We start from the raw sequence: 19263 nt of genomic DNA, 5'->3' as shown, positions 1-19263 counted from the left end.
ACTTACTGCAGTTGATTTATTTGGACTTTAAAAGGTGCCTTCTGGATGTAATTGTTTCTTTTGCTCAAACAACATACTAAACATTCAATATTTCAATATAAATGTTCCTCAGTGGAAGCGTAGCCTACCATCGAAAAGTTATCCGTGTTTACGGACATTTTAGTCAAAATACCTAAATTGTTTACTAGTTACACTAGTTACATTAGCGAAATTTTGCAGGTAAAAAGTTTAGTTATTTATTGTTAAAGGTATATCGATGTATGAAGCACAGATCACAGAAGCATCTTTCAGTTTATTAAGGCGGTGAAATGGGTGAATTCACGTGACCAACTTGAACGAATGCGTGGAAATATTTCGCCTCCACGCGACATTCCCGGTCACGTGGATTCCTACTAAAATTGCGGGATTTCGTCCGTGAAAACTCGCCGAAAAAACGGTAAATGTTACCTCACCTTTAACATGAAACTTGTAGAGTATAATATATAACTAACACTTAATTTTGAATACAGATAGATAAGTAATGTAATGCAATGTATTCTTGGACAGTGATTGTAGCCAGAAGAATCAACATGACATATAGCCTAATGATAAACTGAATTAACTAATGACCATTCAAATATAAATCACTGCTATTCAATGAAATCAATCACAATTCAAGGCTTTTTAAGCCTATTCCATATGATAGTACAAAAGTCCACAATCCATTTGCATGAATCACATTCATAGCAATACATTATTCAATACAGTGCAGTTGCAGTCTTAATAAATAACATCTGTATAAATACATTTGTTGAAGTGCTTCATCAAAATATCTTTCAAATAGTTTCATTGGCTCTTCAATTTAGGCCTGTGTTGAAACAAAGAAAATGGCAGTTATCAGCATTATTTTAGATTAAATGTGAGGATATTAATTATAGTACCCAATGCTATTATCACCTTTTAGATAAAGACCTCCATGGTTCCCTGCATTTCACAAATACAACTTCTTGAACTGAACTTCCTGTTTGGTGATTTTTTAAACACAACACAATTCTAAGAAAAAAATGAAAGAATGAAAGCTGTTAGATACTTAAAAATATGTGAATATCACTGCGTTAGATGAAACATCACATCATGTGGCTTTTATTGTAAAGAAAGCAAACTTTTCAACCAAAGCATTACGCAAAATTTGAATTTTGTTAGGTTTGAAATTATATTAGTAGATACTAATCAGTAGATACGTTCAAAATGAAGACATATTGTGACATTTTCTGGTTGCGAAATGTTAGTGGTTCATAGTTAATGTGATGAATTACACCTACAGTTACTCTGTTAGAACACCTGTGTGAACTTGAGGAAAACTGACTTCCTTGAGACCAATTCATTCAAGTCATTGAGCAAAAGAGGCTCAGAAATGTGAATTTTAAGTGTCTGAAAGCTTTTTAGGTTCATTATATCTAGCAAGACTGGTAGGAACATACTTTTTTTGTGTCTCCCCAGCTCTGACTCGGACTTTATGGATCTGTACGTCAAAATTTGTGGAATCTCCATACCACCACGAGGAGAACAGAGTGAGTAAAGAGGAAGTGGACTCCTCCCATTTAAACTTCAGCATCAGAAGATCTCCAATGTCCTTCTCGGTTATAACGAGGAACGATTGAGTATTATTGGTGGTGATTTTCTCCTGTCTGCTTGTTGAAATAATTTAAAGATAGTTAGCATTGACATTTGACTGGTATGAACACAATATAGCCATTTAGAAGATATAAGTATTGATTACTCACACGTTCAACTTGAGATCTTCTGCTTCACCATTGGTACCGTAAAGTGAGACTGTCAGGACTGGTTCCATCTCTAAATGATTTATTTTTCCAAGGAAGTTGATTTTCAGCTGATAGTGAAAAACTATGAAATAAAAAAATGACCAGATGTTGTAGCACTCACAACCAGGGTTTTTATTTTTAATTTAAGTGCCCCTAATATGCTATTTTAAAGGTTCCTTATTTTGTCTTGGACAACTCCTACAACAGGTTTACATGAATCCAAGGTCAAAAATCATTTTCTCACAATATACATTGCAGCATCACCTCCTTTCTCACAGTGTCTGAAACGGTTCGATAAAGGATTCGGTCTCTCTAAACCCCTCCTTTCCGAGAGCATACTCTGCTCTGATTGGTCAGATGGCTCAGTCTGTTGTGATTGGTTTACCGCTTACAGCGCATGTCAGAAACAAAACACCAATTACGCTATCTGAATTTAAGCACCGGATCTTTCTCAGCGCTTGTATACACAGTAATACGAACTGTAATAATGGCGCCGGTTTACTGTATCAATGCAAATCCTCATCTTTTGGAAGTGAATGCAAAGTGGATTTGCTTTTGCAGAAAGCTAAAACCACATCTCGACGTGTCAACAACACAAACCAAAATCTTTCAGGTCTCTGCTAAGGGTGGAGCAAAGTAGACGTTGCTCGCAGGCAGCCAATGAAGACCATAGGCTGGCATTATGCAAATGTGTTACAGACCTAACAATGTATTACAAATGTGTTACAAACCTATGTACATTTGCTACGTACATTTGTTACGCAGTGTTACAGATTTCTAACTCACATCCTGTTACAAACCTACATAAGTTTGTAACACATTTGCAGTGTTACCTGTTTGTAACTCACACCCTGTTACAAACCTACATAAGTTTGTAACACATTTGCAGTGTTACAGGTTTGTAACTTACATCCTGTTACAAACATGTTTGTAACACATTTGCAGTGTTACCTGTTTGTAACTCACATCCTGTTACAAACATACATAAGTTTGTAACACATTTGCAGTGTTACAGGTTTGTAACTTACATCCTGTTACAAACATGTTTGTAACACATTTGCAGTGTTACCTGTTTGTAACTCACATCCTGTTACAAACATACATAAGTTTGTAACACATTTGCAGTGTTACAGGTTTGTAACTCAAATCCTGTTACAAACCTACATAAGATTAAGACCTACATAGGTTTGTAACACATTTGCAGTGTTACAGGTTTGTAACTCACACCCTGTTACAAACCTTCATAGGCTTTATTACATAGGTTTGTAACACATTTGCACTGGAATAACTGACAACTCGTTTCAGGCAGTTCAGAATCGGTCTTTCTTTCGTACAATTTGATTTTTAAAAACTTTTTTTGCAGACCTTTTACATTCACAAACAGGTTTATTACACTCTACATGAAAGGTAATATCAGAAAAAGCATAATTGGGGCACTTTAACTAAAACTAAAACCATAAAACATTCATTACTTGAAATAAAACATTTACTAAAATAAAATATAAACTTTTTGAATTTCAGCTAGTTGCCATCGCAACATTTCTTATTTTCACTTAGTTTAAGTAGAAGTACTAAAATAACTAAAACTAAATAAACTAAAACTTAATAAAAACTATAGACATTTTTTTTTTAAACAAGAAAAATGAAGAAAAGAAAGCTTAAAATGAAAATAGAAAACAGGAAACTAGAAAATCTTGACACTGACCTCTGAATGGCATGGAGCCTCGTGTCCTGGTGAACATCTTAACGCTTCGTGCCTTGCGGACTTTGCTGACTTTGTAGCCCACAGTGTTGCAGCGGTTCTTGCGACATTGGAGGCACATGCCGCGGTCGAACATGTCATTGCTCCCGCAGCTGTACGCTCTGCTAGCTTCTTCCTCATTCAGCAGGGAGTCGATGTACAGGTGGATGGACCTCTCGTGCTCGCATCTGATGGCATTATTCATGGCTAAGGGCATTAATGAAACTGATATGATTTTGAACTTTACTGTCACACAAGTAAATATCTTGCTCCTTAGCAGAGATAAATGATTCCATTGTTGAAAGGTTGCATCAGTTGTAGCAAAGTTTTGTTGTAAGTTGCGAAAACAGATTATGAAAAATGTGATTATGAAACGCTGTCACAACCTCTTGATATATAACTAATCTCTTTCCATCTTTGGGAAAGTTACAAATAACAGTAATTTCTAGAAAGGAATTGCTACGATAAATCAACATTTATTATTACCGGTAATTAAATAAATTAAATTGTAGTCTTTTACATAATTTGGGTGTGTAAATATTTTGCAAAATAATATTTTATTTTGTGTTATTAGGATTTATGGCCAGCATTAATTATTAATTAGAAATAAGAAAAGATAAATTATTTAAAATAAATGATACTTTATTATGTGAATTTTAATTTTTAATTTTAATTCTATTTTTAAGAATTTTGTAATAAAAATATACCATATCATTTTTAATATTTAATTTTTAAATAAATATATTTTTATATGTCAAATTGTTACAATGCTACAATCAACAATTCAAGAACCAATGGCCCCAAGTGCATGTATGCTTACTCTTCCTTTATATTTCAATCAATTTTGGTTAAATATTTAGGTAAATGGTAATCATATATTTAGATATCCCAGATCAAGGTCTTTACCAAGTATTCCATAACTAGCAATTTTCTCCAGAGCTCCTCTCAAATTGCAGCCAGGCTGGAAGCTTCCTCCATTGGGGTATATATCTACATGGCCAACCGGCTGCTCGATACCGATACTGAGACCCAGGGAACCTCGGGTGAATGTGTGGAGGACATCTACAAAATGGGCATCATCTGGGGACAGCCGTCTGTGGGCGTGGACCCCTTCAAAGTCCGGCCCAGCAGGGTCTAGACCTGCAAAAACACCAAATTGTTGTCCATGTACGGTGCATTTAAGACATATTGTAAGATTTATTTCCAAAAGAAAGTCAGTGAACCTACCTGTGATTCTTCCAACTTTGTTCGTTGCATGGCTTCCTGCAAAACCCGCAACGTGGGCGCCAAGACTGTAGCCAATGAGGTGCAACTTCTCCAGAGGAATGTTGATAGTCTCCTTATGAATCAAGTATGAGCACAACAACACAAATTAGCAGTGCAACTTGCACAACATGAGAATGATTATTTGCCTGATTTGATTTGCTGACACAAACCTCCAGCCAGTCTATGAAGAGTCCGATCTCTTGTCCCACCATCTTCGTGTTTTGTGCTGCCACCGCATAATGGTTCTGCGCCGTGTCCAACCAGTCCACGACAATGACATTAGCGTTTTTCTCCCTGTCATAAAGAGCAGCAACCAGTTTCTCAACCCAGCTCTCGAATAATCCGCTTACCTAAAGGGAAAGAGCTAAATTAACACTAACATATATGGGATGAGTTGAAAAAGAATCAGAATCAATTGAAAAATTCATAATATGTATGTAGAAGTGTTGAGGTACCGTCCACCCGTGAATGACTAGAAAGGTTTTCGAAGTGTTGTTGAAGTCACAGCTGCTGAGGGTCTCTGGTTTTCCACGTACAATGTAACACACATCATCATCTGGTTGGGACGGGTTTCTCAGAGAAAACTTGACATTGGCTTTGTTGACATCTGACAGGTCCCTTAGATCCTCCAGGAAATTACCTATGTAACGGTAATAGCCATAAAAAAAAAAAAAAAAAAGTAAAATATTTTTATTTATTTAAAGAAATAGGGCTACATCAAATAGTGAAATATTATATAAAAATATAATATAAAAAAAAGTTACGCTATAAAATATATATAGCCTATATAATTATAAAATGAAAAATATTTAATAATATAATTTAAAATAAAAAAAACAATACTTCAAAATGTAACTATATACATTTTTGAATTTGAATAGAATGCATTAGTAATTGGCAATGTCATTCAAACTGTAATGAAAAGAAAAAGAAAAATTATGTAATAAAAATCTGACATAAAAATAACATTTTAAATATTTATGCTTCAGTTGTAACATACTTGGCATGCTTTATGAAACAGCTACAAAAGTAGCTACAGTAAATATTTCCATAGGTGACATACAAGGTGGGTGGAGCCATAATATCTAAATTACTATACACTATTATCACACCTTTAATCGATGCGATATCAGATTGCAATTTAAAGATAACATACAGTGATAATGAACTTGAAACGTAGCCTATACTTTCAAGAAATCCTTGCATAAAATAGCATAAAACGTCAACTAACATCTGGTCGACTCGAAGAAATGTCAATGGACCAGCGTCTTCTAATTCATAGATTTAAAACCTCAGACAGATGCCGGAAATTAAAAATTTCGCAGTAAAAACACAGGATTAGCTGTAGGATTTGAAAACGCATTAAAAACGAAAGAATCCCACCGCGTCCAAATAAAATAACCCCTCAGGTTTTCCGAATCCCTTTCTCACGGAGCATCAACAAACATCTTACCAAAGACTCCGTTGGAGAAGTTTTCTTCCTCCAGAGCAGCGACGAACAGACCAGTGAAGCTTAATAATACGAGCCACGAAACGCACTGGAATGAGAAAATGTTCATGTCTTTTCTGCCTAAACTTAGTGCACTTGTGACCTTCACCAATTCCTATCGCGCGCACAGTCTGCTTTACGATATAGCCGGAGTCCTGGTGCTGTTTGAAAACCTGACAAATGAAATCCGAGCCTCAGACTTCAGTTAAGTTTCTAAATAGCACTACTAACTAAGAGCACAATTTGTCTCAGCCCACAGGCGGGGTAATATGGTCACACATTTGTTGTTGATGTCGATGCTGTCGATGTCTCACGAGGTTTCTTTACCATAATAAAACATGCAGTTGTCACCTTGGACTATCTATCTATCTATCTATCTATCTATCTATCTATCTATCTATCTATCTATCTATCTATCTATCTGCAAATTCAGCTTTGCCATCAGAGAAAAAATACATTTAAAAAATATTTCACAATATTTCTATTTTTACTGTATTTTTGATCAAATAAATGCATCCTTGGCTAGCATTAGAGACTTCTTTCATAAACCCCCCCAGTAGTGTATCTATTAGTGGGAAAAGGGCCAAGAAACATATAGTAGTTTGTATATAAGCTTAGGTTGAATAACTAAATGGGTCAGACAGGTTTTAGACAACTTAAAACTGACATTTTGTGGCAACAATCTGTTATGTCATGAATATTGACAGTGACATAACAGGTTATGTCAATATTCATGCAAATATTATGGAGGAGAGTGAGTAAAGAACAAAAAACAACAAAAAACTGATACCTTTTACTTATAATGTTCTCTTTCCTTGTCATTCGAGACAGTAAAGATTTATAACTCATTATGTGCCAGTACCCTAAATGCTCTTTGCACGCATTGTGTCATAGTCATACCATAACATTTGGACCCTGCCAAAACTCTCAATGACAACTGCGCTGTGGTCAATCCTTCTGTTTGTAATGACGTAACAAGGACCAGGCACTGTTCGCCTCTATCCTCCAAAATATTCTCCAAGAACAAAACCATAACTAATGACCTGTCACATGCTCTTTAGCAGATGGAAACGGTTCTAGAAATCATTGTCCAACATACAAGAACTCAGAGGAGGTCGAATATGATTTCCCAGAGGAATTCGAGTGTGATAAGCCAAGATCAATTTAAATCTCCATATCTAAAATTTGTATCCCTATTTGCATGATACGTTGCCAAAAATTCAATTTCTCAACAGTCTCCTTGCAGAAGGTTCTGACTAATGAAAGAAACGGAATGTTGTATTTTCATTCCAAGAACTCCATTCCATGAAAGGGGTGGGTATCTTGAAAAACAAGCTCCTTGTGTTTTGATTCGAGGTTACTACACGTGAGTCGCTCTCTCACTAAACAGTGTGAGCCATTTGAGTTTTACACACACATGGTGTTATTTGAATGGATGACGCTCCATTTTCATCTCATAAGAATGGAGCTAGCGTAAACAAAACACTGGCATGTGTTTTTTTATTAGATTAGATTTAAACAACATCTTCTATAGAGATTGAGGCGTTGCCAAAAAAGTCAAACTTTCCCAGATTTCTGGGAAATGAGATTTAGTGTCACTATTACAGTTTTTTTTATTCGCTTTGGTACTATTTTCACAAGTAAGGTGTACATTTTCAAAACTCTTAGCCCAAACTGATCACACTTGTAACACAGCTAGTCATTCTTTCAAAACCTGATCCCATGCTTTCATTACAGCTATACATATTTCAATCCACATAATCATTGTTTCAAACACATGATTATTGTAATATGTAATGAGAACATTAGGTTTAATCACAGAAACACAACAGTATAGGCTTAAATACTGTTTCTTATTTCTATGTATCATTTAATTCAACAGCAAACAATGCAAGATGCATGTTTCAAATCACCCTTGTTACTTAAATAATTACAGTAATACAGGCTACAGTTGCCACATTAGAAAATACGTTACCTACCTTATGTAACTGAATCCATAATGTTTGTAATAGTATCTATCTAGTGTGTTATCAAAAGGTGTGATGACGTTATGCAACTGCCATGAGGTTTTGTGCTAGAAAAGAGTTTCCTAGCAAGGCTCACTGTGCCATATGACTGAACCTATACTGTATGACCTTTATAAGGGTGAGTTACAGTAATATGGCAGTCTCTACCATGGTAATCTGTTTACAGTATCACATGGCATACATACTGTAATGTAAAATTTTATGCCATCTATCTCCTTTCTTCTGATGCATCTTTAATCAATCTGATGTTATACAGTCATTGACTGTTTCCTCTCCCTATACTCTATCCTGCTCTATGTTCACAAATTGCTAATTTCTGTCTATCTCTCTATCTCTCTCTCTATCGCACACACACAAGCACACACATGCAAACACTTTGGACATAGTGGTGGTTATTATCTATAAATCACTTGTGTAAAAATAATTCATAACATTCGGCTACCCATATCGGAAATTGCAAACAAGTTCTATAGAAACTAAATCAATATCTATTGAACTCTATTGGTAGCCTGGCTAACGTCAGACCTCTTCTCATTGAGACGTGGTCTGGGAACCACATGTTCATTTTCTCGTATTTGAGGCGTGGTTTACGAATGCCCAGAGCCGTTTATTGGGCGCTACACTGTAAATGATTTCTGTTGTTTTCACAGCATTATACTGTTTTTCTCAACAGTTTCTTGCTGTATAACCTATGTACAGTATGTTACTGTAGATTTTGTTGCTTTCACAGTATTATTTTGTATTTTCAACAGTTATGTACTGTGCACACAGTTGACAGTATGTTACTGTATATTTTCAATGCATTCTGGGAAATTATTAGTTACTGTAAATCTAAATACAGCAGTGCAAATTGACCGCGAAAAACACCACACACAATTCCACGAGTAAAATTGCTAGCCTACAAACGTTATCCTTACATAAAACATTTTCAGGACTGGGTGACCATTAACAGTCTTAATTTCTGTCAATGGGGGGTGCATGAGAGCGCATTTGAATGAGTTTTTCTGTTGTGTCAGTTGTGTCAGTCTTTTCTGCCGACCTGGAACTTCAGCCCGGTGTTAGGAACTTCGCCATATGGTAAGTAATAAATCTTAATATTTGTATGCATGGATTCTAGCTAATAACTTTAAAATTATTTAGAGAGTATGACCAGGATTTAGATATTTAATTTAATTTATTCTTAACATTTTACTATCAGCTGTGTACATATGATAGGCTACTCTAGGTTTCAATGTAGTTTGGGACATTGGTGTTACTGTAAATTTAAATACATTAGTACGAAATGACCGCGAAAAATAACCACAAGCTGCCGTTTTATGAATAACTCTTCAGTTCCCTGAGTAACGTTGAGGGCGCGCAGGCCTTTGCATCGCGTCGCTGTGTCTGTCGGCGAAGTTTTCGCCATAAATATCTGGTTAGTGATGAATCTTTATATATTTTTTATGCAAACTAAATAGTAGCAGGTTTTGTTAGTTTAGAAGAACTGCCCGCGGCTTATGTTCTATAACGCCTGTAACGCGGATTTCCTTCATGATGATAGCTAGCCTACTTGATTATTAAATGTAATTTTATAAACATAGATTGCATATGTAGCCTCTTATAAGGTCAGAATGATCTAATAATTGTGTTATTTACCATTTTAAGTCGGTGGAAGCGCCTGCGCGTTCATTTTATATATAGGCTATATATAACTTACCGTTGGGAATTGAAAATCGATATCCTGAAATCGGATACCCAAGGTTAGGATTCGGATTCTTGTTATAAAATAAAATTTTCGATTCCTCTTATTGATTTATTGGCGCTTATTTTTGTCTAAATCAGAATATTCTTTTACGTCTGTGAGGACCTGACCTGGCGATCTGCCAGGACCTTGTGCAGTTACCTCAGTCTATGTTCATTCATACACTTTTGTAACATTTTCATACACATTGTAACACCAATGGCTTTTTATTTTGCACAAGTGATGGTTTAGAGCTTTGACTTAGAGCTTATTGTGATGTGACTTATTACAGATGATGCTACATATTGTGATCACTCTTGATTCAGTTGGAAAATATATAGGCTATATATATTTTTTTGTGTTTACAGGTTTCTTGTCAGGATAAATCCTGAAAATTCGAAATGAACATCACAGTTCCAGGTGAGCAGAAAGAGTGGGAAGGTTGTTCGGAGGAAGACCATGGCCTTGAATCAGTGACTTTGCAGAATATGATTGGCAAAATCATTAAGGTAAGAGTAATATTAGGGATGTGCAGCGGAGCCCATATCTTTAGAAATGATTTGTGTCTGAATCTGTATTTAGAAAAATCCAAAAAGGGTGGAAATGACTTAAACCATACATTTTTCAAATTGATAGTCTGTTTTATAATATAATTATGTTCCCTTCACAGTTTCCATTTAACAAATATGCCTTGTATAAGTCAAATAATTTTTATTTTTATATTATAATTTTTACACCTCTTTAAATAAGTTTTAATTAAAACATGAAATGGTAAAAAATAGGGTTGAGTGATATGGTCAAAAATCATCTTGATAAAATGTTTCATATCAGTCAGTATTGATAATTATCACAATCAATGTCAAATATTTATTTATTTTAAGTTTTAAATGTTCTCAAACATACATTAAATAATGAAGACAACAGGTAAAGTTAAAATATAATGAAATGTAATAGGGGTGGGAATCTTTTTGATTCAACGATTCGATTCAAATCGATTCTTTGGGTCACGATTTGATTCAAAAGAGGCGGTACTTTTGAAATTGGGAATTCTCTTTTGAATCAAATTTCATTTTGATATATGCATAGAATAGATTTAAAATCTATGATCAAATAAAATCAAATCTATGCATATATCTAAATGAAATTTGATTCAAAATCGAGAATCGAACAGAAATGATCAGCAGCTACTGTTAGCCCCAATCAAGTGCATTTCAAGCGCAGACACATTTCATTTATAAATGGCTGTGCCCACTCTTCCGTGAAAAATAAAGTGGATACCATAGGAAAAAAAAATTCTCCTAAAAAGGTGTTGATAATGTGAGTTAGGTTTTTTTTATTATTAGTTTTGCCTCTGATTGATTTGTGCTTATCATTCCTTGCAGGATTATCAGAAGTGTTGTCGCTCTTCTACCACTTGACACCATCACTACCCTCCTCACCTGGCCTTCATCCTCACCTGTCTTGCTTTCTTTCTAAGTTTCTTTTTTACCTGTTCAGGATCATTTTTGCATGAATTGAAATACATGAATTGTTCACTGATCTTAATTATTAAATATATATTGTTCATTAGTCTTCTTTTAAAACAGATTTTTATTGTTGTATCATATTACATTATTATTACTAATGTATTGTTTAAAAATACACAATAAACCTTGTTGTGCAGTTAAAGCATCAATTGTTCTTTTTTCTATTTCCCATTAACAGTTAAAATAATATTCCTACAGATTTTCTACATATTCTACAGGTAACACAGTAGCACTATAAAAGTAATAAAATAACATTTCATAACTGTATAATACTATACAGTATTATTAAAAATCAACGGTGTAATACTGTGTTTTAACGTGGTAAAAAATTACAGTAAAATAATGTATTTAATTTTACAGTATGCTTAACAGTACTGTATTTAGTGTTACAGTAATTTTACTGTTGAATGAAATACAGCAACTACTGGATAATTGTTGCCAGTAAGTTACTGTTAATTTGACAATAAATTTTTTACAGTGTACGAATGTCTATCAAATGCGCCTGTACGTAGCTCAAAGCCAATCGTTTCAATTATACCAGATGACGTATGTAGAGTGACAGAAATTCGACGAGGAAGAAGACGAAATAAACTTGCGTTCTAAACTACTTAGAACACTATCTAAGGCTGCATCGAAAGGTAACTTCGCGTCTGATGCCATGTTGGATCCATAGATATAAACAAACTGCTTCGGTGTGTCGCATAGACGTCGTTATCATCTTGCTGCTCCCTCCCCGTTCTGTGATTGGTTCCCTTTTTGAATAAAATCGCGCTGCGGGCAAGGCAGCATGGGGAAACCCAGGCTACTCTATTGGTGTACCAAATGATTCATGATTTATTAACCATTAAGTTCAGTTGGATTAAATAATAGACAAATGTATTAAACTGAAAAAGTTTGATAGTAAGAGCTTTATGAAAAGCAGTTACTGTGAATGAAACATTTATATAGATGAAACACTTATTTTGTGTTGTGAAAAGGATACTTTGTGATTTTGTGTATTGTACTAACAGTTGAAAACATGCTGAAATGTTTGAAAATTTTTTTAGGACTGTGATGTTAGTACTAAGAGTTTTGAAAATGTACACCTTGCTTGTGAAAATAATACCAAAGTGAATTAAAAAAAAAAAACTGTAAAGCATTTCAGCGCAATTTAAAGGGATATTTCACCCAAAAATTCAAATTCTGTCATTAATTACTCCCCCTCATGTCGTTCCAAACCCGTAAGACTTTCGTTCATCTTCAGAACACATATGAAGATCTTTTTGATGAAATCTGAGAGCTTTCGGTCCCTCCAATGACAGCTACACAACTACCTCTTTCAAGCCCCAGAAAGGTTGTAAAAACATCATTAAAATAATCCTCAATTTTATGAAGCGATGCGAGTGCTTTGTTTGTGCAAAAAAAACATAATTTAGCAAGTTTTATTACAAAATATATTACAACATAATTTACGCGCGTTTACGCAACAACGTCTACTCTCGCATCAACAATTTTTTTAAATTAAGGTTAAACCACTGGAGTCAGATGTCTGTTGCGTAGGCTGTCAGTGACAGATAGAAAGGTCTCAGATTTCATTAAAAAGATCTTAATTTATGTTCCGAAAATGAACAAAGGTCTTACAGGTTTGGAACGACATGAGGGCGAGTAATTAATGACAGAACTTTCATTTTTGGGTGAACTAACTTTTTAATACAGACATGGCAGTTGCACATAAAATAAAGACGGTGACGTTTTAAATGAAAAATCTTAAGTGCTCACATAGCGTAACATAATGTTTATTAAAATGACATCATACAGTGCACGGCTTATAGATTCATATGATCGCAACAGGCGACCAAATACTGATCAGTTCCAGTAACTTCATTCACTCAATGTTTGTTTATAAAAATAGAGAGTCTACATGACTCAAAAGAAAAGGCAAGAGCACTTCAGAAACATGGAATACATATATTAGGTGCTTAATATACAAATATATACATTCAATAAATAGGAAAAGGGTACGTTGTTGATGTATTTGTAGCTATTATGTGGGGCAGTCAACCCTGTAAGGCTTGAGAAAAAACTGTTGCCATCATTTCTGAAATGCTCGTTTTACTTCTTGGCTGTGTGAACGAAAGTAGTTTCTTGCCTCATTACTTTTTATAAAATCCAGACGAAACAACCTTTGAGGTGCTTTGAAAGGGGTAATGAGAAGCAACATAAAAGTGGCAGAATTGTTTGTTGATTTTGCTTGTTTCACCAAACAAAACTGAATCAAATGGAGGCAAAGCCTTTAAAGTGACCTGTGCCAGACACAATAACCCAAGAAATGAAAGAAAGGTAGACATTTGAAGAGCTGTTTGTAAGTGTATATATAATGACAATTACATATATTTACAGTAATCATTTCATCTTCATTCAGTAGGATTTGGTCCCATTTTATGCTAAAACATTTCATTGAGACTGACTGAAGGCTGCAACAAAGGCAAATCTGAAGGTTTTGCTTTTGGAACTGAGGCAAAGAGGATTAGCATAGCTAGAAAACCGCTTTGGTACAACCTAATTCACAGTACAACCAAACAAATGGCTACATAACCTAGATGTTTAGTCTCTAAGTGGAATTTCAAGAGTAATACTGATAAACCAAACGAACAGCGACATGTTTCGAGTGGCATCTTTCTCCAGAAAGAAAAGGCTCTTTTGTGGACAACTAGCAAACCCTGTTAACTAAGTGCAAGTCCTTTCAGACTAGAACTGATTACTTGTATAAATATATTGCATAGAGACATGATTATCATTTTATGCATTAAATGATTTCATTAAAGATTGTCTTACAAGACTTGTTTTGAGCAGTATCCAAAGTGATTTTTTTGTTGTTTTAAAACTGCACAGCAGTAACATTTTCAAGATGTGCTTTCTTGCAGGATGTGTTTCTGGATTTGGTTCGGGTGAAGGCTACTAGTCCAAATATATACGGGAGAAGTCAGTTTCTACCATTCCAGTTTCCCCGGCAGATTCCGAGCCAGATCCCAGCAGAGCTGGATTTCGACGTGCTTCTTTACTCTGTGTCTTGTTTGAACAAACTTCCGTGCATCTTCAGCTTGTGCAATCTGCCAGAGTAAAGTGCAGAGGGTTTAGTCAAACAAAACTCACCACAACAAACAGAACAAGAACATAATAACTGAACGGGGAAGGTCATTTTATAGAGCTGTATCAATAGAATGGCTGGACGACGGATGGAAATTTACCTCTGGTTTTTGCGGCTTGACTGGGCTTCTTTGTCTTTCACGAAGACGGCAGCCTCACCTCCACGAGAAAGGTAGGAAAATTCACTCTCTTTTGCACTGAAGATGACCCTGGATCAAAAAAGACATCAATTTTAAATCAAGGTAATCTGAAGTATGAAAGGTATAAAATAAACAATAAACGCAATAAAATGCGGAATGGTAATATAAGAAAAACAGAGGATTGTTTAAAGCAAAATAATATATAATAATAAATATAAAGAAAAATGTATTCTCTCCGCTTACTTAGATTGTCTCTCTCCTGATTTGATGCGTAGTTTGCGAATGTGAAAGGTATCAGGGTTCCTCCAGGGCCAGCTGATGAGGGAGTCTTTCTCCCAGAGAAGTTTTACCATCAGCAACTCTCCGATGTCTGTATCCGTGGTCAAAAGGAAGGACACTGTGGTGTTTGTGTCTAAGGTAGGCCTGTGGAATCAAAAACCATCATTCATCTTTGTCAAAACTGTACAGGACAGACTCCAGTCGTGACCTGTTTTCTTGGTACTTAAGTTCCTAATCACTGAAATCAAAGAAAAATCTCTGGATCTTAGTAAACTTCTTAACATTGCATTTTTAGGCTTTTGGTTGTTAATTCAGAACCTGTCCAGACATCTATCAGGAAACGCTATTAACTTACATGATGTAAGGGATATTCTCCTTCTCGCCGTGGATTCCGAACAAAGAGATCTTCATGGGCTGGTCGCTGTAGCTTATTTTATTCTTGCTAAAGAAGTGGACCTTCACTTGATAATGGAAAACTGTGGGAAGATGGTTATATTAAGAAAGGATATTGGATATATATATATAAATACACATTAAAACCTTAAACTTTGGTGCTCCTCACCTTTATATGGCATCATGTCTCTAGTCTTCATGTACATTTTGCTGCTCCTGCGTGTGCGGATTTTGTTGACGCTGTAGCCCACCTTGTTGCAGCGATTCTTGCGGCAGCTGAGGCACATGCCTTTGTTGAAGCTGTCTTTGGAGCTGCAGCGGTAAGCCAAGCTTTGTTGCTCCTGGTTCACCAGTGAGTCGATGAACAGGTGGATGGAGCGCTCGTGGGAGCACTTAACAATCTGATCCATGTCTACGGAGAACAGAGGGGAAAAAATTAAAGCTTTGTGATTTTGAAATCTAAGAACGTCTTGAGGAGGACAATGGAGGACAAACGTACTTCTTAAGCCAGAAGTGGCCACCATCAACATAGTGTTCTGGAGGTCACAGCCAGGTTGGAAGGTTCCACCATTGGGGTAGATGTCTATGTGGCCCACCGGCCTCTGAATCCCAATACTGCGATCCGGAGAACCGCGAGTGTTGGTGTGAAGAACGTCCACGAAAAGGGCATCATCTGGGGAAAGAGTGCTTTGGGCATCTGCGTACTCAAAAGTAGGGCCAGCAGGATCCATGCCTAAAAATCCAAGAAAATTGGCCAATTTTACTTGTAATGCATTTTTAAGGGTTTGAATGGTAAAATAGAAAGTTGACACCCTAAAGTCCCCAATATACTTCAAGCAAAATCTAGGATAAAACTGGTGTGATGTCATTTCGAACAAAATCAGGGATCGGAAAATATTGCCAAAGCAAATGTTCCAGGAAGAGTTTACTCCGGCTGGTAAACACCTCTGAACTACCATTGGTCCGTAGTGATTACGAATTTGGTAGGTGTGGCTCTGAGGCTCCGCCTTTTTTGACATGGAAATCTTCTCTGGTTCATTTCTTCTGTTTGTTCTTTTAAGGTCAGACGCGAGGAAAACATGAACACACTGGAGAGCCGCTTTATAACAGAAATTGAAGTAACTCTAATTGAAAGCGACACTGACACAAATTTTTTGTGTTTAATACTGTAAACTGCGATTTTAAGCAATCTGTTTTATAAAGTGCTATATAAATAAATGTGACGTGACTTGATCGGAGAGCCGAATTGCAGAGCTGGTGCAAACATCTATATCGCTATGATCTGTAATTTTTTTTAAGGAAATTGTGCAACACACATTTACATATTCATCTAAACGCCGCTCTCAGCAGTGTGGGAGTTGTCAGGATGTTCGCTAACGGTAAAGTGCTGCTTGCGTATTTTGAACAACTTCTTACCCCCAAGCAAAGAATGAAAAAGAACTTCACTGTGAGTATATTGGGGCTTTAAGAAACAAAATGAAGTTACCTGTGATTCTGTTAACCTTATCTCTGGTGAGAAGGCCAGCGATTCCTGCTACATGAGCGCCAAGACTGTAGCCCAACAGATGCAGTTTCTCCCAAGGATAGTCAATCTCAGCCTGGATGAAGAAACGAGACATGCAAGATAAAGTTTACTGCAGAAAACAAACTCTATATCTTCATCAAATGCTCTTACTTGTCACCCTGACATAGCACAAATCTTCTCAGAGTGTTTGACATACCTGTAACCAGTTGACAAACTTGGCCACATCCTTGCCCACTAGTTTGGTGTAGGCGGCAGATGTTGGGTAATGTTGTTGCGCTCGGGACAACCAGTCCACCACAATCACATTGGATGTTGGCTCTCGTTCAAACAGGGCTGTTACTAGTTTGGGAACCCAGCTCTCAAACATACCGGTGACCTAAGACGAAATCATTCACGTCATGCTTTGGACTGCTTCACACATTCATTTAATGACTTCAACAAGTGTAGGAGAAGCACCTACCGTCCATCCATGTATAATTATGAAAGTCTTGTAGTCTGGATTGAAGTCACACTCTTTGATTGTTTGAGGTTGACCTGGAACTATGTAGCACAGATCTTCCTCGGGTTCTTCGCTAGTCCTAAAGGAAAACTTGGACTCGATGTCGTTGAAGTCCGTCATCCATTCTGTGGCATTTTCCATTAAGTTACCTGTCCAAAACCAGATCAACAATAAGTTTTCCAGCCAGCAATATACAATACACTAAGTACTGCTTATATTACATGCTTTTACTTGTAAGCTGCTTATAATTGTTTAAATAAACATTTAAAAGAAGCTTATCTTGCATGTGCTTATACTTTTCCCTTATTTTGGATCCTTTCCCAGTGCTTGACTGACTAAAAAATGTTTTGCTATAATCTCCTTTAGAATGTCTTCATAACTGACTGTTCTAGCTTGTCAAATACATGTAAACAAAATATCAAACAAACATTTAAGCTGTATTTAACAGATAATTACCACTATGCATATTGTTAAAAGTCAACAAATTCTACTTGTTTTTAAGATATTACGTTTTATATACATTATGTTTCCAAATTTTCACAGTAAAAAAAAAAAAAAAAAGATAATTTGGAAGGTAAACATTGATCAAATTAAACATATCGCAATTAAAACAAAACAGGCTGACCATTTAAAAAGACATTTATATGACAAGTATATTTATTATATATTTACAAGTGTCATATTAATAATAAATGCTAGTTAAAAACATAAATAAAAACAAGAAAATTGTTTAATAGAATCTTAATATTTTTTGCACTGCAAAACATGGTGTGTAGCCTATATGCACGATATAAAAATGTGATTTGGAGAATCTTAATATTTTGCACAATCCAATGTTGTCTTCTGATGCATAATAATATACGAATAATATAAAAGATAACGGTATAAATTGATATAGGCTAAATTATGTATACCAATATGAAATAAAAAATACAATAAAATGCAAAAAAACTTATAAGAAATATTATAAGAAACTCGTGCAGGAAAAATAACCACATGCCTCGGGACTCATGCGGCCATTGCTCCAATAAAATCGGTTTTCATTATTTGTGTATATATTCATATTTATATGCAACTGCCTCATCAAATATATTCACATATTCAACTTTTTAAAGTTCACTTTTTAAACTTTATAAACACAAGTTAATTCTATGATTTTATAAAACAAATGAGCTTTATACTTACCAAAAGCGGCAAATTCAATCGTTGGCTCAATCGTGGTTTCAAAACCCGAGGAAAAGGCGAAATATATCCAAGATATAAAACAAGCGCTGGTTACTCTCCCCATATTAATATAATGATCACGGATGCAACAACTTATTTAATTGAATTAAAAGTTGTTGAGAGCCGGTTATTTTATAGAGTTACAGCAGTTTAAAATTCCAGTTGGGGGTAGCAGCTGCTTTAGATGTCTTATGTCCAGAGTTTCTCTCAGGAGTTTAAATCAGTACCGCTACAAGCGTGTCTTTATCCTGCAGTGCGGGACCGTATGCAAATCAGAGAAATTCTATTGGTCGAAAGAGGCGGGGTAAGGTCTGATGTGACCAATAAAATACCAGGAACCCCCACACTGACTCATTACTAACAATTACAAATCTGGAAAGTTGTGCGGCCCCAAGAGAGTCTTCAAACAAATCGATTTCTCAAGGCCTTTCTTTCAGTTCTTTCTTTTTTGGGGGTCAAAGTTACGATGACGCCCATAAACATTGCAAATGCAAAAATTGCAATAC

At 35.7% G+C, this 19263-nt stretch overlaps 1 protein-coding gene across 1 annotated transcript; it reads right to left on the bottom strand.

The window, feature by feature from the left end:
• Positions 1 to 29: 29 nt before the first annotated feature.
• Positions 30 to 19012, bottom strand: LOC311295619 (uncharacterized protein). The gene is made up of 21 exons (XM_084417085.1): positions 18719 to 19012; positions 17495 to 17682; positions 17231 to 17410; positions 16996 to 17107; positions 16009 to 16242; positions 15679 to 15921; positions 15472 to 15592; positions 15081 to 15260; positions 14799 to 14906; positions 14613 to 14660; positions 14019 to 14109; positions 6263 to 6413; positions 5265 to 5449; positions 4980 to 5159; positions 4771 to 4882; positions 4450 to 4683; positions 3508 to 3750; positions 1764 to 1884; positions 1461 to 1670; positions 937 to 1032; positions 30 to 847 (listed from the first exon to the last, which is right to left on the bottom strand). Exons 1-21 carry the CDS (start codon positions 18819 to 18821, stop codon positions 826 to 828), a joined length of 3162 nt encoding a protein of 1053 aa, XP_084273211.1. The 5' UTR covers positions 18822 to 19012; the 3' UTR covers positions 30 to 825.
• Between the last annotated feature and the right edge of the window lie 251 nt (positions 19013 to 19263).

The sequence above is a fragment of the Rutilus rutilus genome (genome assembly GCF_951802725.1).
Source record: "Rutilus rutilus genome assembly, chromosome: 8".
Lineage (NCBI taxonomy): Eukaryota > Metazoa > Chordata > Actinopteri > Cypriniformes > Leuciscidae > Rutilus > Rutilus rutilus.
Note: the sequence above shows the minus strand (reverse complement) of the source record. Positions and strands in the feature narration are given on the sequence as shown.